The 24366-nt window shown below is 34.1% G+C and overlaps 1 protein-coding gene across 2 annotated transcripts in view; it reads left to right on the top strand.

Moving 5' to 3' along the window:
* The window catches only part of DACH1 (dachshund family transcription factor 1), a 429592-nt gene that overhangs the window by 179977 nt on the left and 225249 nt on the right, over positions 1-24366 (top strand). For both annotated transcript variants that reach the window (XM_042977988.1, XM_007099181.3), the window contains exon 2: positions 7335-7450. In XM_042977988.1, the coding sequence (XP_042833922.1) occupies positions 7335-7450 (116 nt within the window). The remainder of the gene's footprint in view (positions 1-7334; positions 7451-24366) is intronic.

The raw sequence follows: 24366 nt of genomic DNA, 5'->3' as shown, positions 1-24366 counted from the left end.
CTATTCGTACTGAGAAATACACATGGCTGGGACACACAGCTATACAGAGAACACAGAAAGTCCACACAAATGAGACATAAGAGATTGAGAAAGTGCTCACATTTGTCATCATTGCAAAAAAAAAAAAAAAAAGTAATGTATTCCTCAAAGTTTTAATATCAAAAGAAAAAAAAACTCCTTGCAAAGGGAAAATATGATAATCATACTCTTCTGGATTATTTATATTCTTGTCTTTCAGATAGTTGAAAAAATTCAACTAGCAAGTTAACAAGATCTTTCTAAGGGAAAATGTACCCACTTACAAACTGAAGATTATAAGTCAGCTACTTCTTTTAGTGAAATATATACATGCATTAATCTTAAGAGGTCCTTTGTATTTTTTTATGTCGATCTATTATGTCGATTTTTTATGTAGATCTATTTTATGAGGTTGATTTAATCTGGAAGATATCAATGATTATTTGTACTTTTCGTATTTTAGATTAATTTTATAGTTCTCAGAAGGGTAATATTTTACATCTAATTACTTTTTATTAGGTATTTTAAAACTGAAGTATAGAATAAAGATTAAAAGGATAAATTCGATCTAGTTCCTACAATATATAGAAGTTAATCTAAGGCACTGATGATGTTTAGCCAGGATCAGCGTTTGTCCACAATGAATTATCTAAAAAAATATGGTCAGTCATTAAAGTGTTAAACAATTTGGGGCACCTGGGTGTCTCAGTCAGTTAAATACACGACTTTGGCTCAGGTCATGGATCTCTCAGTTCATGAGTTCAAGCCCCACATCGGGCCCTGTGCTGACAGCTCAGAGCCTGGAACCTGCTTCAGATTCTGTGTCTTCCTTTCTCTGTGACCACCCTCCCCCGCCCATGCTCTGTCTCTCTCTCCCTCTCTGTCTCAAAAATATGTAAACATTAAAAAATTCTTTAAAGTGTTAAACAAATTAATGTTAAGTTTGTTTTTATATTTTAAATTAAGATATGCTTTTGAGAGATAATCTAAAATATTCAGATATAGAAAAAATATGTATTTCTCCATCCAATGATTACCCCTTCTAATATTTTAGTCTGTTTCCTTTCAGTCTTTTTTTCTATGTGTATTCGTTGCCTGTTTTACTTAATTTTGCTATCTGCTTTGTGCTCTGTTATGTCCATATCTGCAGGCTTTATTTTGCTTTTTCACTTTACTTAGAACATAAGCATCCTCCCATAATCTCTTCATAAATATCCCTCTCCATGACTTCAAAATGTTCAAGTGGATACACAAATCATTAAGGAAATTGTACCTTTCCAAGTAGAAAGAAATAAGAATATGTGTGTGTGTGTGTGTGTGTGTGTGTGTGTGTGTGTGCATGCTTCTGCGTGTTAAATTTGACTATGTATTTGGTCATATTTCTCCTATATTTTGACTTGGCTTTGTAGAAGTAGTTTACTAGAAAAAATTATGCAAAATAAAAACACAATTGGAGTTTTCCTGGGGCAAATAGACTGGAGGAGGCAAATGAACTCTTGTAGATTCATAGAGCAAGCTGCTTTCACCCCCTAAATGCTCCCTTGTAGCCCAAGACTAAAATCAGTGCTCACTTGCTGCCATGTATTTTTCTTCTGCTCTATTATTTCACAGGTTATTTAGTTTTGTTTTCCTCCTTAGAGAAGGGAGTAAATCTTTATTCTTGCAACCCTGTGTCTAGCTTGCTGTTCAGTATCTCCCTTCTCTCAGATATGGGTGAATGAATTGAATGTTTAAATGGAACCCTTCTTTAAGCAGGTAGGATTTGGAAACAAAATTTCTGCTACATAGCTACTTTTGCATTTCCCAAATCATAACTGTCACAATCTCTTTCTGGATTTTACATGTTTCTCTGCTCCAACTCTCAGGAAGAAAATTGAACTTAATTTCCCAAAAACTACTGAAAAGATTAGCAGAAGATGATGTCTATGGAGAAGACTGGGGACTGAAAAAATCTGTGATGTACCCTCTAACATTTTAAATGTCACCACTCTTTGGATGCACCTAGCTTCTTATTAATTCAGATTACTTTTGTTTTGTTTTGTTTTGTTTTGTTTTGCTTTTGTTAAGTTGGATTTTGACTTCACCCTGAATAAGTACCATAAGGGACTAGGAAAAGTTGATAAACATTATACAGTTGTGGGAGGGAAATAGAAATTAGCATGAGACTGACTTAATGGTATAAACTAAGGAGAGACATCAACTCAGTAATCTGTCTGGAAAAGGAAGCTTTTTTATTCAGAACTGCAGGAAAGAGCGTGCCTGGGTGGATTCCTCAGTAAGTGAGATATTAAGTGTGGATTTGGACACCTCTAAGCCATCGCACTCCTCTTTTAATGCAGACTGTTGCAAATACTAAAGGCTACACTATGGCTCATATGTAAAGCTGGCAAAAACAATTACCAAAGTCATAAATTTGATTTCATTCAAGCTGTTAAGGGTAATAATTTATTTAAGTGAGGTCTTCTGCTTTGATTAGAACTAGGAAAGTTCAGCTGTTCTAATCCTCTGGGGGTAGAGCTGGGTTACTGTTATAGATAAGGAGGCTTAAAGGTGGCTACTACTGAGGCCATTGATCATTCCAAAAGGAAATGCTTTTGCTAATTATTTCACTTCCTCTTTTCAGTTAAGTTTTTATTTTTCTTTCCAAGAATAACTTATTTCTTACAAAGTAAACAGTTCCACTTAAAAAAAAAAAATCATGATTTAATCAGATGTTTTGAGCAGTTAATCCTAACTTGTGGCTTGATCAGGGCCACACCTTCTAAAAAATTGGTAGAGATAGAGTTATCAACACAATACCAGTGTGGCCAGAAGGCCACAGTACTACTCTCTTGGAATTTCCCTAAAGCTCTGTTGAAAGTAATTTAAATATTCAAGTATTTTACAATTAGGTTGTCTTCCCTAGGGACAAACCTTTGGCAGTTAGTGACTAAGACTGCAGTAAAGGTAAAATGCCAAGCCCATCAATAAGGGGACTCAACAGAACTGTAGGTCTTAAAGGGATGGAAGAAAGTCTTGTCAATAAATCAACCTTCTAACTTCCCCTCTGCCAGGAAGTTGTGTATAAGTCCAAGGATAGGTTCTAGTGGTCTTATCTTAGGCAGAAGGATAAGTGACTTGACTATCCTTCCAAATTTTTCCTTCCAGTCCCCTCCATTCTTTGTGTAAATATCTCAAAACTGTGTTTTCTTCTAATTGTAAACTAATCCTCAGTAGGGTGTTAGTTGATGGCTTTAGGGTGTTATCACCACCAGGGGTATTTGCATTTTAATGGGAGGCTTTAAAAGATCTTAAACCTTCAAGACTGAAAGCAGTAAATCTCTATTGGTGGAATTGGAGGCAGGGTGATAGATTGGGCAGGAGATATCTGGGGTGAAAGGAGCCCACTGGGTCTATTCTAATCACAGCATGAACTAAAGTGTTCCTACTTAGTAGCCTGACTTCTACTTCCAGAGTGAGGGCAGTGAGGACAGCTCCTGTGGCCTGAATAATAAAGTACTCTTAAACAGTTGCATTTTCTTTGAAAGCAAAACAAATTAAAGGGCTAAAACTTTGAATGTTAGTTTCTTTTTCCTTTCCCACTTTCTTCATGGCATCTTGCTTGAAATCTTTCGATATCTCTGTGCTCTTTCTCTGGACTTCTGATGTATAGTTAGGTTATCCTTAGACTTAGATTCCAAATTATTTTGTGCCTTACTTTTCATTTCTTGGAAACCTTGAGACCACTGGAATGGATGAAGTAGGATACTTGAGGAATTTTGGGGAAAGGACTTCCTAAATTGGGTTAAAATGTATTTAAATATACACAGTGGGGGGGGGGGGATGAAAGAAAATAAACATATATAGTAATCCAGGCAGTGAGTTAAGTTCTAAGGACACAAAGATATTTTTTTAGTTTTTATTTTTTTAATGTTTATTTATTTTTGAGAGACAGAGAGAGAGAGAGACAGAGAGAGACAGAGAGAGAGAGACAGAGAGAGAGAGAGTGAGAACACAAGCAGGGGATGGGCAGAGAGAGGAGACACAAAATCCAAAGCAGGCTCCAGGCTCCAAGTTGTCAGTGCAGCGTCCAACATGGGGCTCAATCTCATGAACCGTGAGATCATGACCTGAGCTGAAGTCAGATGCTTAACTGACTCAGCCACCCAAGTGCCCCCACAAAGATATATTTTATACACTTCCCGTCCCACTCCCACCCCCCCCCCACACACACACACACACTGCAGGGCACAGGGGCAGAGGCAGAGAGAGAGAGAATCTCAAGCAGGCTCCATGCTCAGCATGAAGCCTGACACAGGGCTCAATCTTACAATGTTGAGATCACGACCTGAGTCGAAATCAAGAATTGGATGCTTAAGCGACTTGTGTCACTCAGGTGCCTATGTATTTTATACACTTTCTGCCATGTAGTCCAGACAGTGAAACAAATGAGCAGATACTACGATCAGTGCAGAAAGAGCTATAATAGAGTTTTCACCATGGGCTGTCATAGTGCGTAGAAAGCACATACTGATTAGAAGAGGTTAGTAAGGGCGCCTGGGGTGAATCAGTTGTTTGAGCGTCCTATTCACATCATGATCTCATGGTTCATGAGTTCGAGGCCCTATTGGGCTCTGTGCTGAGAGTGTGGAGCCCACTTCAGATTCTCTGTCACCCCCTCTCAAAAATAAATAAACATTAAAAATATTTAAAAAATGATCAGTAAGAAGGATGATTAACATTTAGCCAAGTTTAGCCAGGTGAAATGGGGTTGAGGAAGAGTTGGTATAGAAAAGGCATCTGTAATTCTAGTGTGATAGGAGACCAAAGCGACTGTGACAGTCTTCTTTCAGGAGGGCCGCAAATGTAAGAATAAAATGGTGAGATTGGAAAAGTAGGCAGGGACCTAGCATCGGAAGGCTTTGGTGCCATGATAAGGAGTGTGAATCTTATAGGGAACTACTGGTATCTGTAAGCAATGGAAAACGTGATCAAATTTGCATTTTATAAAAATCCTTCTGAGATCAGTATGGAGAGTTATCTTGACTTTAGACTCTAGACTTTACAGTGGAACAAAGTTGGAGGTAGATCTTGGAAGCATTCAGAAGGCTGTAATAGTAGATCAAATAAGAAATGAAGGATTGACCTGGAAGGTTAGAGTGAGGATGCAGAAAGGAGACTGGATCTTCACTGAGATGATATTTGAGTGTACAAGGGGAGGAAAAGACACAGCTGATCTTGGATTTTTGGCTTCATCCGTTAGGTGCCATTTTGCTGAACTAGGGAAAGAGAAATAGGTTTTAATGGGGAAGATGCTGAGTTCAGATTCGGACAAGCTGAGTCTTAGATTATTAAAGAACATCTAAGCAGAGATTTCCAGTAGACAGGCATTAATCTGCCTGAATCCCAGGAGGAAGACCTAAGCTGTGGATATATATTTAGCCATGGTTCCTTATCATCTCAGGGATGTCAATAGAAGGATTGCTCAGGAAGAATGGAGACTATCAGAGGGCTGTTGATTAACCCTAGGCAAATAATAAGAGTTAAAGAAACAGCTGAAGATGAAGAATAATAATGAAGAAGAAGTAGCCAAACAGATACTTAGAACCACACAAGGGAGAGTTTCCTTATAGAATAGCAGAACAAACTCACAATCTATCTCCTTGCTTTTGGTTCCAAGCCTTTCAGGATCTGGCCCCAGGCAGTAAATCTAGCATTTTCCATCTTTGCTCCTCATCTTACATGAGCTGTTTTGGCTGACTAGAAACAATCCTGCACATTCATACGTTGTTATGTGTCCATTTCTCTCTCATCTTCTCACTGGAGTGCATGTTTCTTCCATTCTTTTCCTCTCCATGCCTAACTCATCCTCATTCTCTAATGCTTCTACTGCCATGGAATCTTAACTCCTTTCCCTAAGCACAGAAGTATCATCATTCAGCCTAACCTCTAATTAGTATTCAGATTGCAACTTTCTTATGACACTTAGCACATTCTGGTGTGCACCATAGTTATTCATGCACCCGATTGTCCCCCTTAACAAGAGTGTAAACTCCCACAGACTAAAGAACCCATTCCCCCAAATTAATCTCCACTTGAAAACAGCAAGTGCTTAATAATTATTTGATCAATGATCACATATATTATTTACACTAAATAATAAAGGTAAAATCTTTGAATCTTCTGATGAGAAAAAAGATCTCAGTGGAGGCTAACATGGAAATGCTAACTTATGAAGGATCTGTCTCGAGGTTCTCAGATGTTAGCACATATTGACCAGACGATGGAAAAGCATTTTTCATAAAAGCACATTCATGATACAGAGGCAGGAAGGAGAAACATAATGCTAAGTGTGTTTGTTTCAAGAATTGCTAATATTATATTCTTCATGTTATTCGCATGCAAAAATGGCAAATCCTTGTCTCCTTTTCACCTTCTGCTTTTGTAATTTTAAAAGTTAATCTCATGCAATAAGCATGTAAAGGACAAGTACCACTAAAACACAAACACAAAGTATTTTTATTTATCCTGAAGGCAGGGATAAGATGCTATACTGGCAGTTTCTCAACAATGTCCTGCAAATAATTCTAAGCCTTTCCAATTTGTTTTAGCGTATTAAAAGTAAAGCAACCTAGTGGGGCTGTTCATTTAAATAGAATAGGGTTAAATGATAACTTGACTTATCTTTTAAATGACAAAAAATAAAGAAATTGCAAGACCTTTTCACACATTAGATATGTATTGTCATTTATCATCTAGATATCAGGCTAGCAGTGCGAAGTAATAAAACATATCATCGAAAAATGTGCTATAGGTCTGAATCACTCTTTCATTCCACCTCCCAGCTAACTGTAGTATTAAATCAAACAAGCAGAACATTTCCTTAGGCAGCCATTGCCTTTTAATTTCCTGAAGAACCTTAAAATATCATTCATTACAAGTACTACACATATTTGGTTTTTAAAAGTCTCATAAATCAATAGCAGGCTGACTGTAATAATTATTACAAGTTAGTGCATAATTTTCGTGCTGAAGGCTGCATGCAGAACTTTAGCATATGCAAACGAGGCAATTCAAACTGTGTATAGATATTAATATGAAGAAGCAGGTAACGAGGTGCAGGCTATGAATTATGCATCAAGAGTGGCTGATCTTCAATGAGGAAAATGAATTCAGCATGTAATCTAATTAGTGATGGAAGTCTATTACATCTAACTGCAAAAGCAACCGTCCTTGAAACAAATTTATTTACAGTCCATGTTACCACTTGAAACAACTTTGAAATGATGTGTAAGACAACAGCTTAATTGTAAAAATTTTTTGTTTATTTGTTTCAGTTCTAGACCTGGAAGGCCTCCTAAGAGGACTCAAAGTGTCACGTCCCCAGAGAACTCTCATATCATGCCACATTCTGTCCCTGGCCTCATGTCTCCTGGGATAATCCCACCAACAGGTAAGAATGCTGCTCATTTATGCCAAAAATGTTGAAAATCAGCCAATACCATAGTTTTTTATATATGTATATCTATGTTTACATAGGTGCTTATAACCATCAGTTGTGTTTTGTGCACACTAACATAATGTTACCAGTGAGAATTTATCGAGAAATTGCATTGTGGTTGTCATCATTTATTTATTTAAAATAAAATGAAGGAAGCTAAGTTGAGCACTGTGCTAGGAGTTATTGTAATTCATCTGCTCACTAATATCAAACAACAAGTGATAATCTCTATTTTCCTGGTAAGTAATGGAAGCTAGGAGAGAATCAAGTGACTTTCCCAAGGTCAATTTGCTCAAAACTGTTAGTGGTTATTTGTATCTAGGTCTCTGGATTCTAAATTTATTTATTTCATTCATAAGAGCTCAGAAATAGATTGAAATGCATCCAAACAAGACAGTAACTATGTCAATAAAATATCTCCTATTTTTTCAAACTACAGTGTGAATACATTTCCATTAGAAACATCTGAAAGATGTTTATTACTAGAATTTTGAAAAAGTGCAAGAAAAAGAATTGTCTTGACTGCATAAGTTCCATGCCATAAACAGTCTCAATGATGCGCTAAATATAAAAATAACTCATTTGATTTCTACCACCTGGATGTGTTCATTGATTCTTTTATTTACTTACATATGTTTGCCCACTTTCCATGTTTCATCCAGATCCATGAGCAAATTATAATTATAATGATGATGATTTCATTCATTTTTATTTTTTTAAGTTTATTTATTTATTTTGAGAGAGAGAGAGAGAGAAAGTGAAAGTGCATGCATGAACGTGGGGAGGCGCATAGAGAGAGAATTCAAAGCAATCTCTGCCTTGTCAGTCAGCTCAGATGCAGGGCTCAATCACACAACCCGTGAGATCATGACCTGAGCCAAAACCAAGAGCCGGACACTTAGCTGACTGAGCCACGTAGGTGCCCTGATGATGATTTTATTTGTTATTAATTCTTACCATCAAAGGAGTTTATTAAGGAGATTTACATATAAACACAGTTGCCATGTAACACAACTGATACAGGAAGCATAATCTGGCAAGATAAGGAAAGAGTCTTTATTTTTTTCTCTGAATTCCCATATCAGTGTTTTATTTTTATTTTGTAACATTTCTCTTTCTCTGTGCTGTGATACCACCATGGATAATCTGATTTCATATTTCATATTTGATTGAAAGCTATTTAAAAGCATGACTGTTTTAATTCACTTTTATTTTTGTCACAATATCTGAATAATTCCTTCACCTTTGTGGACTTTTATCAAAAACATCTGTTGAGTTGAATGTAAAGCTATTTGTTCATTCTTTTTATATTTAACTCTTTTCCAGGAAGGTACCACAGTATATACTTAACAATAAATTATCTAAAGTGCCAGGGAGAGTTGTATTTTTATGCTAATTTTGCAGATGAAAAATTGAGACATAGAAAAATGAAATCAATAGCTGAAAATGACCCAATTACAGAAATAGTATCATCATTTCCATTTGTTTAATTAGTCATGTTTCTAGTAATTGAATCCTACTGGCTGAAATTCTAATTCCAAATTTGAGATTTAGAAAAGAAATAGGCACTTAAGTTTAGCTGTTTTTATTTAACTAGATAAATTTCTGGAATAAAAAAAATGGGCGATTTTTTTTTTGTACCACATAGGCTAGATATAACTAAAATATTAACTGTTCATGTTTTATGGTTGAAAGACACAGGGGTGCTAGAAGAAAGACCTAAGAATTGTTGACTTAATTAACTTCTCAAAGAACTGTGTTAGGGAGAGTTAAAAAAATCATTTTAATAATCATTATTCTGTATTTGAAAAGTTTGTGTTGCAGTTATCTTATGGATGAAAGGTATTCTAGATTGTATTCATACTAAGGTAGGGAAGATTTGGTTCCAAATTGTCTGCCAATATTTAATCTTTTGCGGAGAAGACGATAAATAGTTCATTACCAAAGCATTGATGAAATAAGATGATTTTAGCAGAATCTAAGAATAGCAACACCTTACTTAGTTAACAACATTAAGTAACTTTGGGGTAAGTAAAATTTCTAAATAACTTATGGTCATATACCAAAACTCAAAATCAACATATTAAGTTATTCTCGATAGACCCCTTTCTGAAATATATTACATACTTCTGTGGCTCGGTGGAACAGAGACACTCAAGATAATTTAAACTTGACTCATTATTATAGACATTCATTTTTTTTAATATGAAATTTATTGTCAAATTGGTTTCCATACAACCCCCAGTGCTCATCCCAACAGGTGCCCTCCTCAATGCCCATCACCCACCCTCCCCTCCCTCCCACCCCCATCAACCCTCAGATTGTTCTCAGTTTTTAAGAGTCTCTTATGGTTTGGCTCCCTCCCTCTCTAACTTTTTTTTTTCTTTCCCTTCCCCCATGGTCTTCTGTTAAGTTTCTCAGGATCCACATAAGTAGACATTCATTTTTGAAGTAGGATCAATTTCTTATATTTCAGTTGCTGTGCTGTTCTTCTGAGACATCATTTTTGTTTTTTTCTTCCCTTTGTTTCTTTACTTTTGTTCTTCCTAGTATATTGTGAACCCCCAAACCAGAATTTCTTTCAAGCTTATTAAGAATTATATTGAAAAAGACCTTAAAAAGTCATATTCTAGAGATGGATAAGGAAATAGAGACTCATCAGGAGAGTAAAATGGATGGAAAAGTAGGTCTTTTTTGTTTTTTTGTTTTGCTTATTTCAAGTTTTTATTTAACTTTTAGTTACTTAACGTATAGTGTAATACTAGTTTCAGGAGTAGAACTTAGTGATTCATCACTTACATATAACACCCAGTGCTCATTACAAAAGGTGCCCTCCTTAATACCCATCACCCATTTAGCCCATCTCTCACCCACCTCCCTCCATCAACCCTGTTTTTTCTCTCTAGTGAAGAGTCTCTAAAGGTTTGCCTTCCTCTCTTTTTTATTTACTTTCCCCTATGTTCGTCTGTTTTGTTTTTTAAATTCCACATATGAGTATTTCACTTTTTTTTGTTTTTGTTTTTGTTTGTTTTTTTAGAGATTGTCCAAAGATTTGTACCTGCCAGGAGTTTGACTCTTGCACATGAATTATCTTGATATATTCAATATAATTGGTCTTTTTTGCATAAACTTTTTTAGATGGAGAAATTTAGATTTTAGGGAACACAGGCTAATATCTCCATTCTTTGGATTATTTACTATCCTTAAATGTTAACTTTAACTGGAAATCTAATGGTCTTGAAGAAATCTTATAATTCTCTAAAGAATGTAACACTTCCCTCCCAGGGAAAACTTAGTGTATTCAGGGAATATGATGTAATATGAATATATAGATTCTTATGTCCTATGACTTTACTTATATTTGCTACTTTATTTTTCATATTTGTGAGCTTCTTTAAAAAATAAAACATTATTTTTTCTTCCTAAGATGGGGAAGGTGAAGTATGTTAGTTATTATTTTAAATTTATGAAGAAGTTATATATAAATATTGTTGATATTAAGCAAACTAGTTTGATGATGTTCCTACTATGTTTTTAACCTGTAGGTTTGGAATTTTTCTTTTTTTTAATGTTTATTTTTGAGAGAGAGAGAGAGAGTGAGCAGTGGAGGGGCAAAAGAGGAGACACAGAATTTGAAGCAGGCTCCAGGCTCTAAGCTGTCAGTACAGAGCCCAATGTGGGGCTGCAACTCACGAACTGTTCATAACTTGAGCTGAAGTTGGAATCTTTAATATTTATTTCCAAGAATCTATAGTTATATCAGTATCTTTCAAAGACTTGGAAATCATGTTTCTAAAACTAATAAAACAAATGAGCATTTAATCCTCAACAAAACAAAGAGAGAAAAAACAACCCCTGACCCCCAAATCTCAAATCCTTTCTAAGATTTAAATTGTAACCTACCTGTGAACATGATCTGTAATTTTGGACTCCCAGTATTACCATTTGAAAAGTATAAACAATGCAAATTTACCTTTGAAGTTGCCAAAATTGGTCTTGTGAAAAAGAAAAATTATTAATTTTGACAAATTTCTAAAATCTATCAATTTGCTCCTAATCATTCCCTCATGTTTCCTTTTCAACAATTGAACACTGGAATTAAATAATAATCTTTCCTGGAGACATCTGTTTTCTCAGGGAAAAAATGGCTATTTTTATGTTTAAAAAAAAAAAAAGGCTTTTCCCAGCCCTAATATTATATACTTAGGTATCTATAATTAAAAGAAAAACTTTGAGATTGCTTATCAAGTTTTTATTTGTTATTTTGGTTGCTTGAGTGGGCTTCTATGTAACCTTAGAAGGGGGCGTGGGCAGATGGTGATAATTTCCAAAATTTATGGTTGTCACTGGATGCCATAGCAACCAGAAGTGGAAGTTAATGAAAGAAAGAAGGCTCTTTGTAGAGTCTTACAACGCAGTGCCTCCTGTAGTGCTCTCTACATTTATTTGGACTGAGTACATGTCATAAATCATTTTTGATAACAAATACCAGTTTGGAATAAATTCATCCTAGCAACAGAGTTCCAATAACATTCATACTTTTTATAGAATTGTGTGTATTTTACAATGAAGGAGAAAATTATTTAAGAATGCTAAATACTCCCCTCCTGTGCCAGGAGTGCAATTTGGCTAGCATATTTGGCCATCTTCCTGATTTTATCTTTAGGGCAGAATGCAAACTAGTTTTGGAGTATAATTTTGTATAAGTATTAAGAAGTAACTTAGTGAGTATTTGTATTTGACTTAATTTTTTTTTTAATATTCTCAAATTGAATGGGTGATTTATAGTTTTGCTTCTTGGCCATATTTTTTTCTCTCATTGTGACCTTCTAGGCACATACCCAATATGCATTCAAGATACAGAAAGCTATCGTACACACACATGCACTATGCTTAAAAAGTAAGAACTTCTAAGCACAATTTTATCTTTGTGGAAAAGATACTAGACCAGGACAATGTTAATCCAGACTTAATCCCATGGAAACATTCCTTTTTAAAAAACAAAAGATTATAGGAAAGCATTCAGAGGAGTATTTTCAAAGTTTACATATTTTTGTTTTTCTTGCTAAACGCTACTAACCAGCAGCAACCTTTGAACTACCTCCTTTTTGCAATATCAGCATTTATAATATTTTAAATGCATTAAGCATTTCAACTTCTGAGGAGAAAATTCATAGTGTGGAAATGTGCCTTGCATGTTGAGGAGTATATTATAACAAATGCATTGTATTCCCTGGGAAGACTCACAAGTAAGGATAACAGAAAAATGCACAAGTAAAACAGCCACAAATGGATTGATTGTCTTCCTTAATAAATGAAACATAACAGTGTTCTCAATGCTTTACTCAAAAAGTACAGATAATATAAACTATTTAAACCATTAATGTTATGTAGTATGTATATATATGTATTTTCATACATTTATATGTGGGGAACATTTGTGAAGTTTAATTACTAGACATTTGAGAGTAGTGCATTTAACTTATCAGTATTTAATACACGTTCCTTTTACATTTTTCTTGAAAAGAAAAATAAAATACCTTTTTTCTCCCTTTAGGAAAGGCCAGCCTAAACAGTAGCCTTCATCATGTAACTTATTTAGTTTTAAAACTTTTACTGGATCCCGTAATCGTTTCCTGTGGCTGCTGTAACAAATTATCATATATTTGGTGACTTAGACAAATGATAATTTATTTTCTCATAGTTTTGGAGAAGTCCAAAATTGATATTTTGGGCCAAACCAAGGTGTCACCTGGACAACACAGTTGCTGGTGGCTCTTAGGGAGCCTTTGTTCCTTGACACTGAGCTTCTAGTAATTGCCAGAGTTTCTTCTTGGTCTGTAGTTCCCTCACTCTAATTCCTGCCTTTTCCTGTGTGCGTTTATGTGTATGTGTATGTGTATGTGGGTGCGGGTGCACACCTGAATCAAATTTCCTTCTGCCCACCTTGTAAGGATACTTGTATTTAGAGCCCATTAGATAATCCAGGAAAATCTCATCTCCAGATCCTTAACATAATCATATCAGCAAAGTATCTTTTTCCATATAAAGTGGGCATCATTTGGGGGTCATATTAGTTTACCATATCCTGCAAGTGACCAGGCAAGGTACTGTGAGGGACCCCAGTGTGGTGTGGTAGACATGCATAAAAATAGTGTTTGGGAGACTTTTGTGATTCTTTTTTGTTCACTGTGGTATCCCAGTATGTAGAATATTGCTTGCCACAGAGCTGATATTTAAAATAAATATTTGTTCAGTGAATATAGCTAATATATGTTTAGTAAAGGATTTCTGAGAGGAATTATTATGCTTCCAAGGTACAAATTTAAACACTGAAAATAGCTTAAAAATCCTATTAAGTGTGGTTGGACTCCAGATTAAAGACTCAGTGTAGAGCCTAAAGGAGGTGTATTAATTATATGGAGGACCATTATTAGTTTGTGTATAGGTTGTGATGGCTACGTTTAATTATATCGACAATTGATGAAATTTCTATCTCCAGATTGATACTGTAGACAAGCAATATTTATAGGAATAAAATGGCAACATAGAACACATTAGTCTTTGAAGTTCCTGCATATTATATACTATATTATACTCTTCTTAAGGGTTGGAATCCTCATTGTGCCCACAGTGTCTTGATATAGAACTAATTTAATACATACATGAATAAAATATAGCTCATAATTTAAATGTACATACAGTTTTGGTATGAGGAACTACATAATAAATATTTTTACATTATTAAATATGTAATGTGCATTAGAATGAAGCATTTCAGTCAAATCACAATATGCCCTGGGTCTATTACTTGCATAATAGAAATTCATAAATGTATTTTTTTCTAAGCTTTTAGAGCAAAGATCTGTTATTTTTAGATTTAATTAAATAACCACATATTGCTAGGCTTTTGGACAGGCTCTCTTCTACTTAATTTAGAAGAAAATTACAGTCCTTTCTTCCCTAATTTGTTTCTCTGGTCCGAGTTTCTATTGAGTGCTATAATCTGGCATGACTATACTAGGCCACAGTATACATTAGGATCTACTTACACTTCTCTCTCAGTAGATTTGAAATAATGAAGTTGCTAATATCCTTAATTGACTAATTGCAAGGTATTATTCGCTTCCTTTTTAGTAATATGTTGCTTTCTTTGACAAAAGGGAAGTTTATTTACGTTAAGAAAAGCAAACCAGGTTTTGAGTCAACTTTTGATTATGATGGTGGATGGTATGTGGATTAGCTACAGCTTTGTGGATTATCCATTTATCATGAGATGCTCAGACAGGGTTCTAATCCCTTGGTTATAAGATATGACACATGTTGTCTTTTCTTGCTCCCTTCAATTTCTTGACCAGTAGGAGGTGCTATTACTATCCCATTTCCCTCCCTAAGAGAAGTTAGAAATACAAATATTGTTGACTCAGAAAAAAACAACCAATATATTTTGAATAGTCCTAGAAATGTTGTAGAAAAATGTCATGGAAAGCAAGATAACAATTGTTTGTGTAGTCTCCTTCTCTGTCCTAGATCGACTGTCCCCTCTGAAGTTACCTTCAAAGCTTCAACTCTTTCCCGTAATGATATGCTCTTGGTTTGTTGTAAGGAGTTCAACCATATCATGCTGGACTTTTAAGATATTTTCTCCATTCATTTGGGGTTAAGTCTTACAACTTCAGTTCTTCTTCATAAAGAAGTGGAATGATCATTGAAAGTGTTGACAGGACCAAAGTTTTCAAGACAACTTGAAAGATGTCAGAATGACAGAAATATTAATAAAGCCTTGCATTCAGTCTCTTAAAACATTTATGTCCCTGGTCATGAATGAACTTATGATTTGATCTGAAAACATTCTGCATGATAAAACCTATGGGTTTTATTTGGTTATGTAATCATATAAACCAACATTGTGATAAAACTTCTGAAAACACTAACGTAAACCTAAACTTAAGTGGATAGGAATATAAAGTCCAGATAGAAGGAAACAATACTACTTTGCTCAACATTCCAGATGACAGCTATAATATGTTCAGTCATAGCACCACAATTGATAATAGAACACTGACAAACTGGTGAGCATTAGAATAGTCTAGATGCTAGGGATTTACATGTTGGTGATGTTTGGTCTCATGAAGACTTACAGAGAGTCTGAAAGTGGATGATAGAGTAGACTCACACTGTACTCTTCTAAAGACAGAAATATAACTAATGGACAGTAATTATAGAGAGGTCTACATTGGCTTCCATAAAAAAAGAGCCTTGCTAACATGGAGAACTAAGAGTAAAACCTATTAGTCATAAAGCCTTAACTTTCCCTACCCACAGAAGACTTCAAGAAGAAAGAGGGATGAAGAGTTCTTAGCCATAGTTTTTATATTTAATTATCTCTTTTTAGGCCATATTGTTGATGACACAAAAGAGCGTTAGCTTGAAAAAGAAATTATATCCCTCCCTGACCATCAGCCATCTATTTCTTATCTTAGTAATCACTGTTAGGGAACTTTGAAGGTAATTTTGCATTGGAGGGAGGTAGATCAGTAAGATTGTTTTGTTCCCTTCTAATTATAAAATTTGATGATGACATTTCATTTTACTTTGAATTATTCTTCCAAACTTGACATGGAGCCTTTCTACTTAAAGGGTATCCATCCTTCAGGGTCTGTGTTCTTACATTCTTTCATTCTTTCAAAAACTTAAAAAAAATACTTTTGAGATGAATGATTCAGATTTATAGGCTATCATACTCTTTGTTACCTGGGAATAGTTACCTTGTGGGTAAAACTATGACTATGGTAAGCTGTCAAATGCTTTTTTTTCAGTTGAAAGAAATTTTTAAATGCTTATTCTCTTTGCCCTTCTTTCACACATCCTCCACGAAGGGGTACATAGTTGCAAAATTAATACATAGGAGGAAATGAACAATCCCTGAATGTACCATAGAAGAATACTTATAGCTGTGGTAGGATTTGGAGCTAGGGGTAGAAAAAATATTATTATTTTAAGTTTATTTATTTTGAGAGAGAGAGAGAGAGAGAGAGAGAGAGAGAGAGAGAGCAAGCGAGAGGGAAACAGCTAGAGAGGGAAACAGCTCAGAGCCTGACATGGAGCTCAAACTCAGGAACCCTGAGAGCATGACCTGAGCAGAAATGCGGAGCCTTAACAGACCAATCTGCCCAGGTGCCCCCAAAATATTATTTTAATGAGTGAAGACCATCACAAATGATAGTAGAAAGACATGAACCCTTTAAAAAAATTTTTTTTAATGTTTATTTATTTTTGAGAGAGATAGAGAGAGAGGAGGAGGGGCAGAAAGAGAGGAAGACACAGAATCTGAAGCAGGCTCCAGGCTCCGAGCTGTCACAACAGCACGATGCGGGGCTCAAACTCATGAACAGTTAGATCATGACCTGGGCCAAGTCAGAAGCTCAACTGACTGAGCCACCTAGGCACCCCAAGACTTGAACTCTTAAACGGATTTAAATGAAAGACTTTGACCTTCACCATGAATTACTTTTATTTGGCTTTCTAATTGAAAATATAAAGTCCCTAAGAGAGGATTCCGTTATTAAAAATCATAGGAATCTTCCAACCACACTTTTTCAATGTGTAATAATTAAGCCAGTCAAATGTTTTGATCCTTCATTCCTTCATTGATAAAAATAATGTTTTTATGATACCAAAATCATTTTTCTCATTCAATTGCCATGAATGTCAAATGATACAATTTATAGCATCATTCTGAAAATGATGAAGCTAGAGAAAGGTTATTATTGTAATTGTACAGGCTGATCCAAGCATTATTGATGATTATTGTTGACTTTCTATGCTTCTATCAACTCTGTTGGATTTAAGGAAAAATTGGTAACTTTAAAAATGTATAGCTTAGCTATAGAAAGTCTCAGTTTGGTGAATTATTCAAATTCATATAACTATACTATATAGATATTCCTAACAGATGTAGTTAACATTAAAATTTGTTATTACGTGTTTACTTTTCAGGACTTAATGACAATGAATTATTTTTATAAATTTTCATCTGTGAGCATAATAAGCTATATGGATATGAAATGTCATTGCCACTGTTATATTTTTAAACTGTCATATGTTGCTTTCAGAAATATGCATGCTACAAATGGTAGTAGACCTTAAAAATGGAGATTGGTTTGAATTGATTACAGCTGTATGCTGTGCTATTTAATTGTTGGAAATGAATTGACATATACTATAAAGTAAACAATGAAGCTGGTTTTCAAAATGATAAAACTGTAACCTAATTCAATAAATTGAATCAGATTACACAAACACTTTTGCACTTCATTAAGGAAGTAGTCAGTATAATTAATGTGAGAGCTTTTTATCATGATCACTTGTTGATATATGGCTGAGGATATATATATATACAGTAGACTAAACTCTTTCAAGATCTTTGTGCCATTTCACATTTTAACTGAAGTTGCCATAAGCCCTTTTCCTATAGAAGACCACCATGGAATTCTTTTACCTTTGTTGATACTAGAATACAATGAGTAGATTTTGATTCTTTTTAAAGGACACGTATTTTCCAAACAACATGGTATTGTGAGGTGAGTCATCCTAAGGTGGAACTGAAAAGTCTGGCTTTCATTGTCTTCCTCATCACTTGCTAGCACTGTGACCTTGACTAATACTACCTGGCCTTATTTGTTCAATTATCAGACGGTAGGTAATGGTATCTAAGACACCATTTTAAAAGGGGGAAAAAAAATGCTAAGAGGCTTGTTCGAAGTTTCACTTTTATGTGATACAGTTAGTTTTCAGTTCAAGTTTTCTGACTCCAGTTTACTGGTTATTTTCCTAGATCAAGCTGTCTTGTGAAGTACTTACTTTATCATCTATAAACCAACATAAGATCTGCCATATCTCCTACTTGATAGGATTTTGTGAAGAAACTGATGTAGTACAAAATGCTTTGCAAAGTCTTATAGAGCAAGGTGTCATCAGATATTTAGTTTTATTATGATGATTTTCAAAACAGGACTTATGCCTTGTTCCAAATAGAATACCAGTTATTTGCCTCTCTGAGCATATCACTTCTGTGAATAATGGGCCCTCTCTCATATTTATGGCATTAGATTATAATCGTTTCCTCAGGTTTTTTAAAAAAATTGCATTTGTATCTTCCAATTAGCTCAAATAAAATACTTTTCTCCTGATAAAATCCTCCTATGTCAATGATTGCTTTTTGGCTATCATGATACGTAGAATTTTATGATTCATATTTAATTTATTGAAATGCCTCCTATGTTGGTCCTTTGATGGACTATCATTTTATCAAACATATTACCATCAGGTTTCATTTAAGAAATGCAATGATATGTGGACAGACTATTTTTCTAAATATGTATTTTCTAATGATTTGAGTCTGCTTCCTGGGATGTAAGGATATGACTTAAAGAAACAGTGTTGAGTTTTTAAAGATTAAAGGGAATGTAAAACTTTTTGTCTATCCCAAAGGACTATGAAATCTTTATAAGTTGCTATTTCAAGTTACATTTACACATGTAATGTTATATCACCAATATTCTCTTTAAACAAGTACACTATTCAATATTAAAATCAAATGTTTAATCCCTTAGTAATGCATTATTCCCTAGAAGTCAATCTTTTGAGGTGTTCTTTTCTCTGTTAAAACATCTAGTTGGAAACTATTTTCTACATGTGAAAATATAGGATTGTGAAGTCTTTCAAAATATGCTCTCCTATTTGGATACCTTCATTCATCTCTTAAAGCAGTAAATGCCCTTTGTATTATCTATAATCTTACAGCGCTTGATGAAATCCTTCTAGGGAATTGTATTCAGGGGAGGATATTTAAGAAGAATTGCATGGAACCCATGTTGATTCAAATGAATATAGATGCAAATATCTCTAAATTTTAAGAAAATTAATTTCTTAACGTTACAATATAACAACATTTTGAAGTTATTTGCGCATGAGATTCATCTCATCAAACATAACCTTTAAGTTACTTATTGAATAAATTACATTTAAGGATACCATTCCAAGAGAACCCGTTACCATATGACCTGTCCATATGAGTTGTCTTTTTGATTTATAATGGCAATTGCTTTCTCGGCATGGATTTCATGACATAATAATATTCTATGAATTTTTGAAATTACAGTGAGCTTCACATCAATCATCTATAATAAAATACTGTATGTATCAATGAGAGAGGACTATTGGAAAGTAAACACTTTAGAAATATAAACTTGCCCGCAATGCCAATATTGTTACTTTAATGAAACAGGCAGGGTGCTTCTTTTGAAATTCTCTAAATTGATCATAAAAGTGGTCAGTATCATCCCTCCCATTAGTACACAACCTCATATTCTCAACAGTAATATTCATTTTCCCTTGAATGTGTCAACTGTCCATCCAGCTAATTTCGCCTAGACTGCTGTTGTTCTTGGCCTGAATTCAAGGAAATCTATTGCTTCTGGGGTTCCTAGACATTAATGTCTTGAATTTCAGGATTATAATTAAACACATGTGACATCGACTACCATTACCTGTCCATGTTTCTTTTATCTGTAAGAATCAGAGATATTTAAAGTGAGATCTTAACAATGTAAAGAGTTGAATGTGTTGCTCTGCTGTTCTGTTAGTGTCTCGTCACAAAATATTACTGGAAATATCTTGAGTTATAGTCTTCTATAAATAAACATTTATAAAAAATCCTATAAGAAAAAAATCTGTACCTAGAATTTTCCATCAGCAACTACTTTATTTTTTACTTGGTCTCACTTAAATGCCACCTTAATAAGCGTGTGTAATTCTTCATTAAGTTGACTTATTTTCATGTCATCTTTTCATTACTGATCATTACCTATTCAACTGGTTTCTTATTTCCTCTATAAGTTGCATGGGTTCTTAAAGTGAAATGTGCCTTTGTTAAGTAACGCATTCAGAAATCATTTTGGAATACATTCAAAGAGAACTTTGCTTTTTAGAAAAGATTTTTAAAAGCTTATTCTCATTTATCTTAATCATGTGGCTTAGAAGAGCCAGGGCCAGTTTGCAGATGTAAAACACACACACAAAAGAATGTTTTTGCATGTGAAGAAATATTTCAGATTTGCTTCAAAACAGTTGCTTGAATTTATCTACGTGATATTTCTCGCTACATGTTTCTTTTATAGGTGCAATTGCAGTTAGGATGTAGATTTACTGTAAGACTTTGTACATACTATGCAATGGAAAGAAACAAATCCAACTTACGAAATATATACACATTTTACTGACAAATTTCAAGCACTTTTATATATGGAGTCAATCTGTATGTCTATACTTTTCACTCTGTGTCTTCAGTTGTTGGCTCGGTATCTGGTCAAAACACTGTTAAATTAAAAATAATTTAATAAATCTATACAGGTAATGGGTTAAAATCAGGAGTGCAAACATTTATATATTGAGTAACTACTACACGGTAGGAACTTTGCTAATTCCTAAATACGTAATTTATTTCTTGTGTCAAATGATGAAGGAAATATTGTTTACTCCATTTTACATACAAATAAACTAAGGCACATACAATTTAAATAACTTGCTTAAATTGAAGAAAAGAGGTCACTTGGGGATTGAACTCAGGGATGGATAATTATAAACTCTGTTTTCACTCTTTCATCCATATTATTTCTAGGGAATGCAATAGTCTCTTTAGATACCACCTATATTTTGAGCCCAGTAGAAACAAGATGAATTGAAATAAAGTTTTGCTTTTTTCTTTAAGGGTAGACTCAAATCTTATAGAACACTTCAAATTTTCATTAACATACATAATTTGAAAAAATTCACAACACAGCACAGCACAATAACTTTTCACATCCAACATATTGTACATAAATCAGTTCTTGTAGGCATTCTACTTACTAGCCTAGATTGTATCACCTTGATGAAATTTCTCTGCTAATACTGGGTGGAAGCTTGAGTACTATTAAAGAATAGTTATATGGTAAAGAGTTGAGATGTTCAGTGCCATGATTTGGAAGCTTAGTATAGAAGACAAAAAAAGGATAGAGTGAGAGATGTTGAAAATTATATTTCAAAATTCATGATCAAGCTTAATTACTTAATAAACCACAGTGTTTGAATTTTAATTCAAACATAATGATGACTGATAATTAGAACCTGGCTATCCCTTTCTTAAGCATTTGTGGAAAAACCTATTAATTAGTTTTTTTGACATTACGTTTTGCTAAATAATGTAATGTAAACTTACTAACAAGTTGTTTATGCTATTAAAGTTATTTCTGAACTTTATAAATGCTTAAGCACAGTATAGTGTTACTGGAAGTACCAAGCATACGATTTTACCCTAAGTAATTGAAAAAAAATAATTTTTTATCTTTTGTTAATCATTCACTCTGGTGAGTCTTCACTTACCTTAATTATTGATTTGTTGTAAATTTCTGTGTTATTACTTATTTGTGCAACTGATAAATTACCGAGTGGAAGCAATGTAACAATTGGCATCCAAGGGCAGTTTACTGCAGACTCTGGCTCCGAGAATTATAGAAGCACTTTCCACTGTATTTTAGGAAACACTAAACTTTGATATAATTGGCAAAATAGTTGAAGCTATATTTCAATTATTTAATTCTTAAGTTATTACTATAATGTTTTGGAAAATATAATTCCTCTATGTCTTGTGACATATATTTCCTTTTTGTTGATACTGATTCCTTGCTCACCTACCTACTAAGTATGTTCCAGAATATCCTATGTCTTGCTACTTTTCAAAATACGGTGTGTCAGTTGTTTATAAATATACTGTAACCATCTCAGAATTATTTTAAAACAAATAAGGTGAATTCACAATTAGACCATTAGTATCACTCTAAGTTTCATACCAATCTTCAGAACCTAGTTTCTGATTTTTTCTTTTTCCTATTTGCATTGTATCTGTAATAATTGTGAGCACTTGAATTTTTATGATTTCATATTAAGATCTCAATGAAATCATTTCATTAATTTATGGTTATTAAGCATTTTAAATTCTCCGCATTAATCTGTCCGTGTTTTTTCATATGAGCCCAAGATTCCCAGACCTGAATTATTATCCTCTCAACCTAGTTTTTTGCTTTCTCCTCTTCCTTTGATTTTTTGTTATTCTGCTCCATCCTGTTTCCAAAAGGGGACAAAGTTGTTTCTGAAATTCACAAGAAGTTTAGTCTTCATAGAAAAATGAAACTACAGAAATTTTTATTTTACATTGAATCTCAAAATCCAAATGAAAGATTTGAATATTAGGACCTTGACTTGACTCACCTCTGCTTAATTTTGACAGTTGTCTTAAAGTGAATTTAGTGTTTAATGAAATTTTCTGGACTGATAACTCAAGACCTGAAGGGAACAATTCTAGTAGTGAGAAAGTAATTTTCTGGCCTAATTACACCTTCGACCTCACTACAAAGTCTGTCAACAAAAGTGCCAGGTTTGATCATGATTTTTTTTGACGTGTATTCACCAATCTACTTCCCACAGGAGACTTTTAACAATAGCATTTGGTATTTGCAACCTACCTAAGATTTTACATCTGGGAATCAAACCTCAATGTACTGTTGCCAATAAGCAATTCACTTAAATCCCTTTTGGATTGAAAAATTATATGAGTGTTAATGAACTTTGCATATTGTTCTCTTTGGAACTCTGCATGGATATATTATTTGAGATGGGCATGCAAATCATGTCAAAATATTAATAAATGAATGTTGAACCAGTTTAAATAAATGAACAACTGAAATGTCTGGAATCTATTTCTTTTCTATATTCTAAAAGCCCACTCTAAAAGCCCAGTAGTAATCGAGTATTTAATAGTTGAGAATCTGTAAAACTGGGCTCTAAATTAAGGGGATATGGGTCCTTGATTAACCTAACCACTAAATATATGTATGACATTAACAATTCCTTAAATTTCTGAGCCACTGTTTCCCTGTATTTCAATGACTAACAGCTTATGTTTAATTGTTTACTCTTTAAACCTTGAATCATTTCTCCAATAGCCCTGTGACTAGAAGACATTTAATCTACTCATTAATCTGTCCATGTTTTTTCATATGAGCCCAAGATTCCCAAACCTGAATTATTATCTTCTCAACCTAGTTTTTTGCTTTTTCCTCTTCCTTTGCTTCCTTTTCTTTCTTCTTGAGTTTTAGTTAAAACAGTTTAAATGTCAAGGTTATTAAGAAAACCTTGTGTTTAGCAGAGGCTAAAATTTGATTAGAGAAACAAAGTAGCAAAAGATAACAGATTAATGTTCTCATATTATTGTCTCTGCTGTTTCTGATTTTAATTCCTCCATCTACTTTTCTCAGAGAGGTTACACACACACACACACACACACACACACACACACACACACTTAACAGAGATCTCTAATTTCTAAATCAGTAAGGGATATGTAGTCATTAACTACAGTATCTTAAACTCATAGCTAATATGAAACGAATATTTGTTACATGTGTTATCATCAAACATACTGATAACTATATCAGAAGTCATTTGTGTAATTTACACTTAAAAAATTTTTTTTAATGTTTATTTTTGAGAGACAGAGAGAGACAGAGTGTGAGTGGGGGAGGGACAGAGATAGAGAGAAACACACAGAATCTGAAGAGGTTCCAGGCTCTGAGCTGTCAGCACAGAGCTGGACACGGGGCTCCAGCTCACAAGCCATGAGATCATGACCTGAGCTGAAGTCGGATGCTCAACCGACTGAGTCACCCAGGCGCCCCTAATTTACACTTTAGAAAAGCTATATTTAACAGATACTTATCATGAATTTTAGCAGTTACAAAAATGAATGGTATTGCCAAACTCAATAAACT

Source organism: Panthera tigris, chromosome A1, assembly GCF_018350195.1.
Source record: "Panthera tigris isolate Pti1 chromosome A1, P.tigris_Pti1_mat1.1, whole genome shotgun sequence".
Taxonomy (NCBI): Eukaryota; Metazoa; Chordata; class Mammalia; order Carnivora; family Felidae; genus Panthera; species Panthera tigris.
The sequence above is the reverse complement of the archived record's forward strand: the minus strand, read 5'-3'. Positions and strand labels throughout refer to the sequence as shown.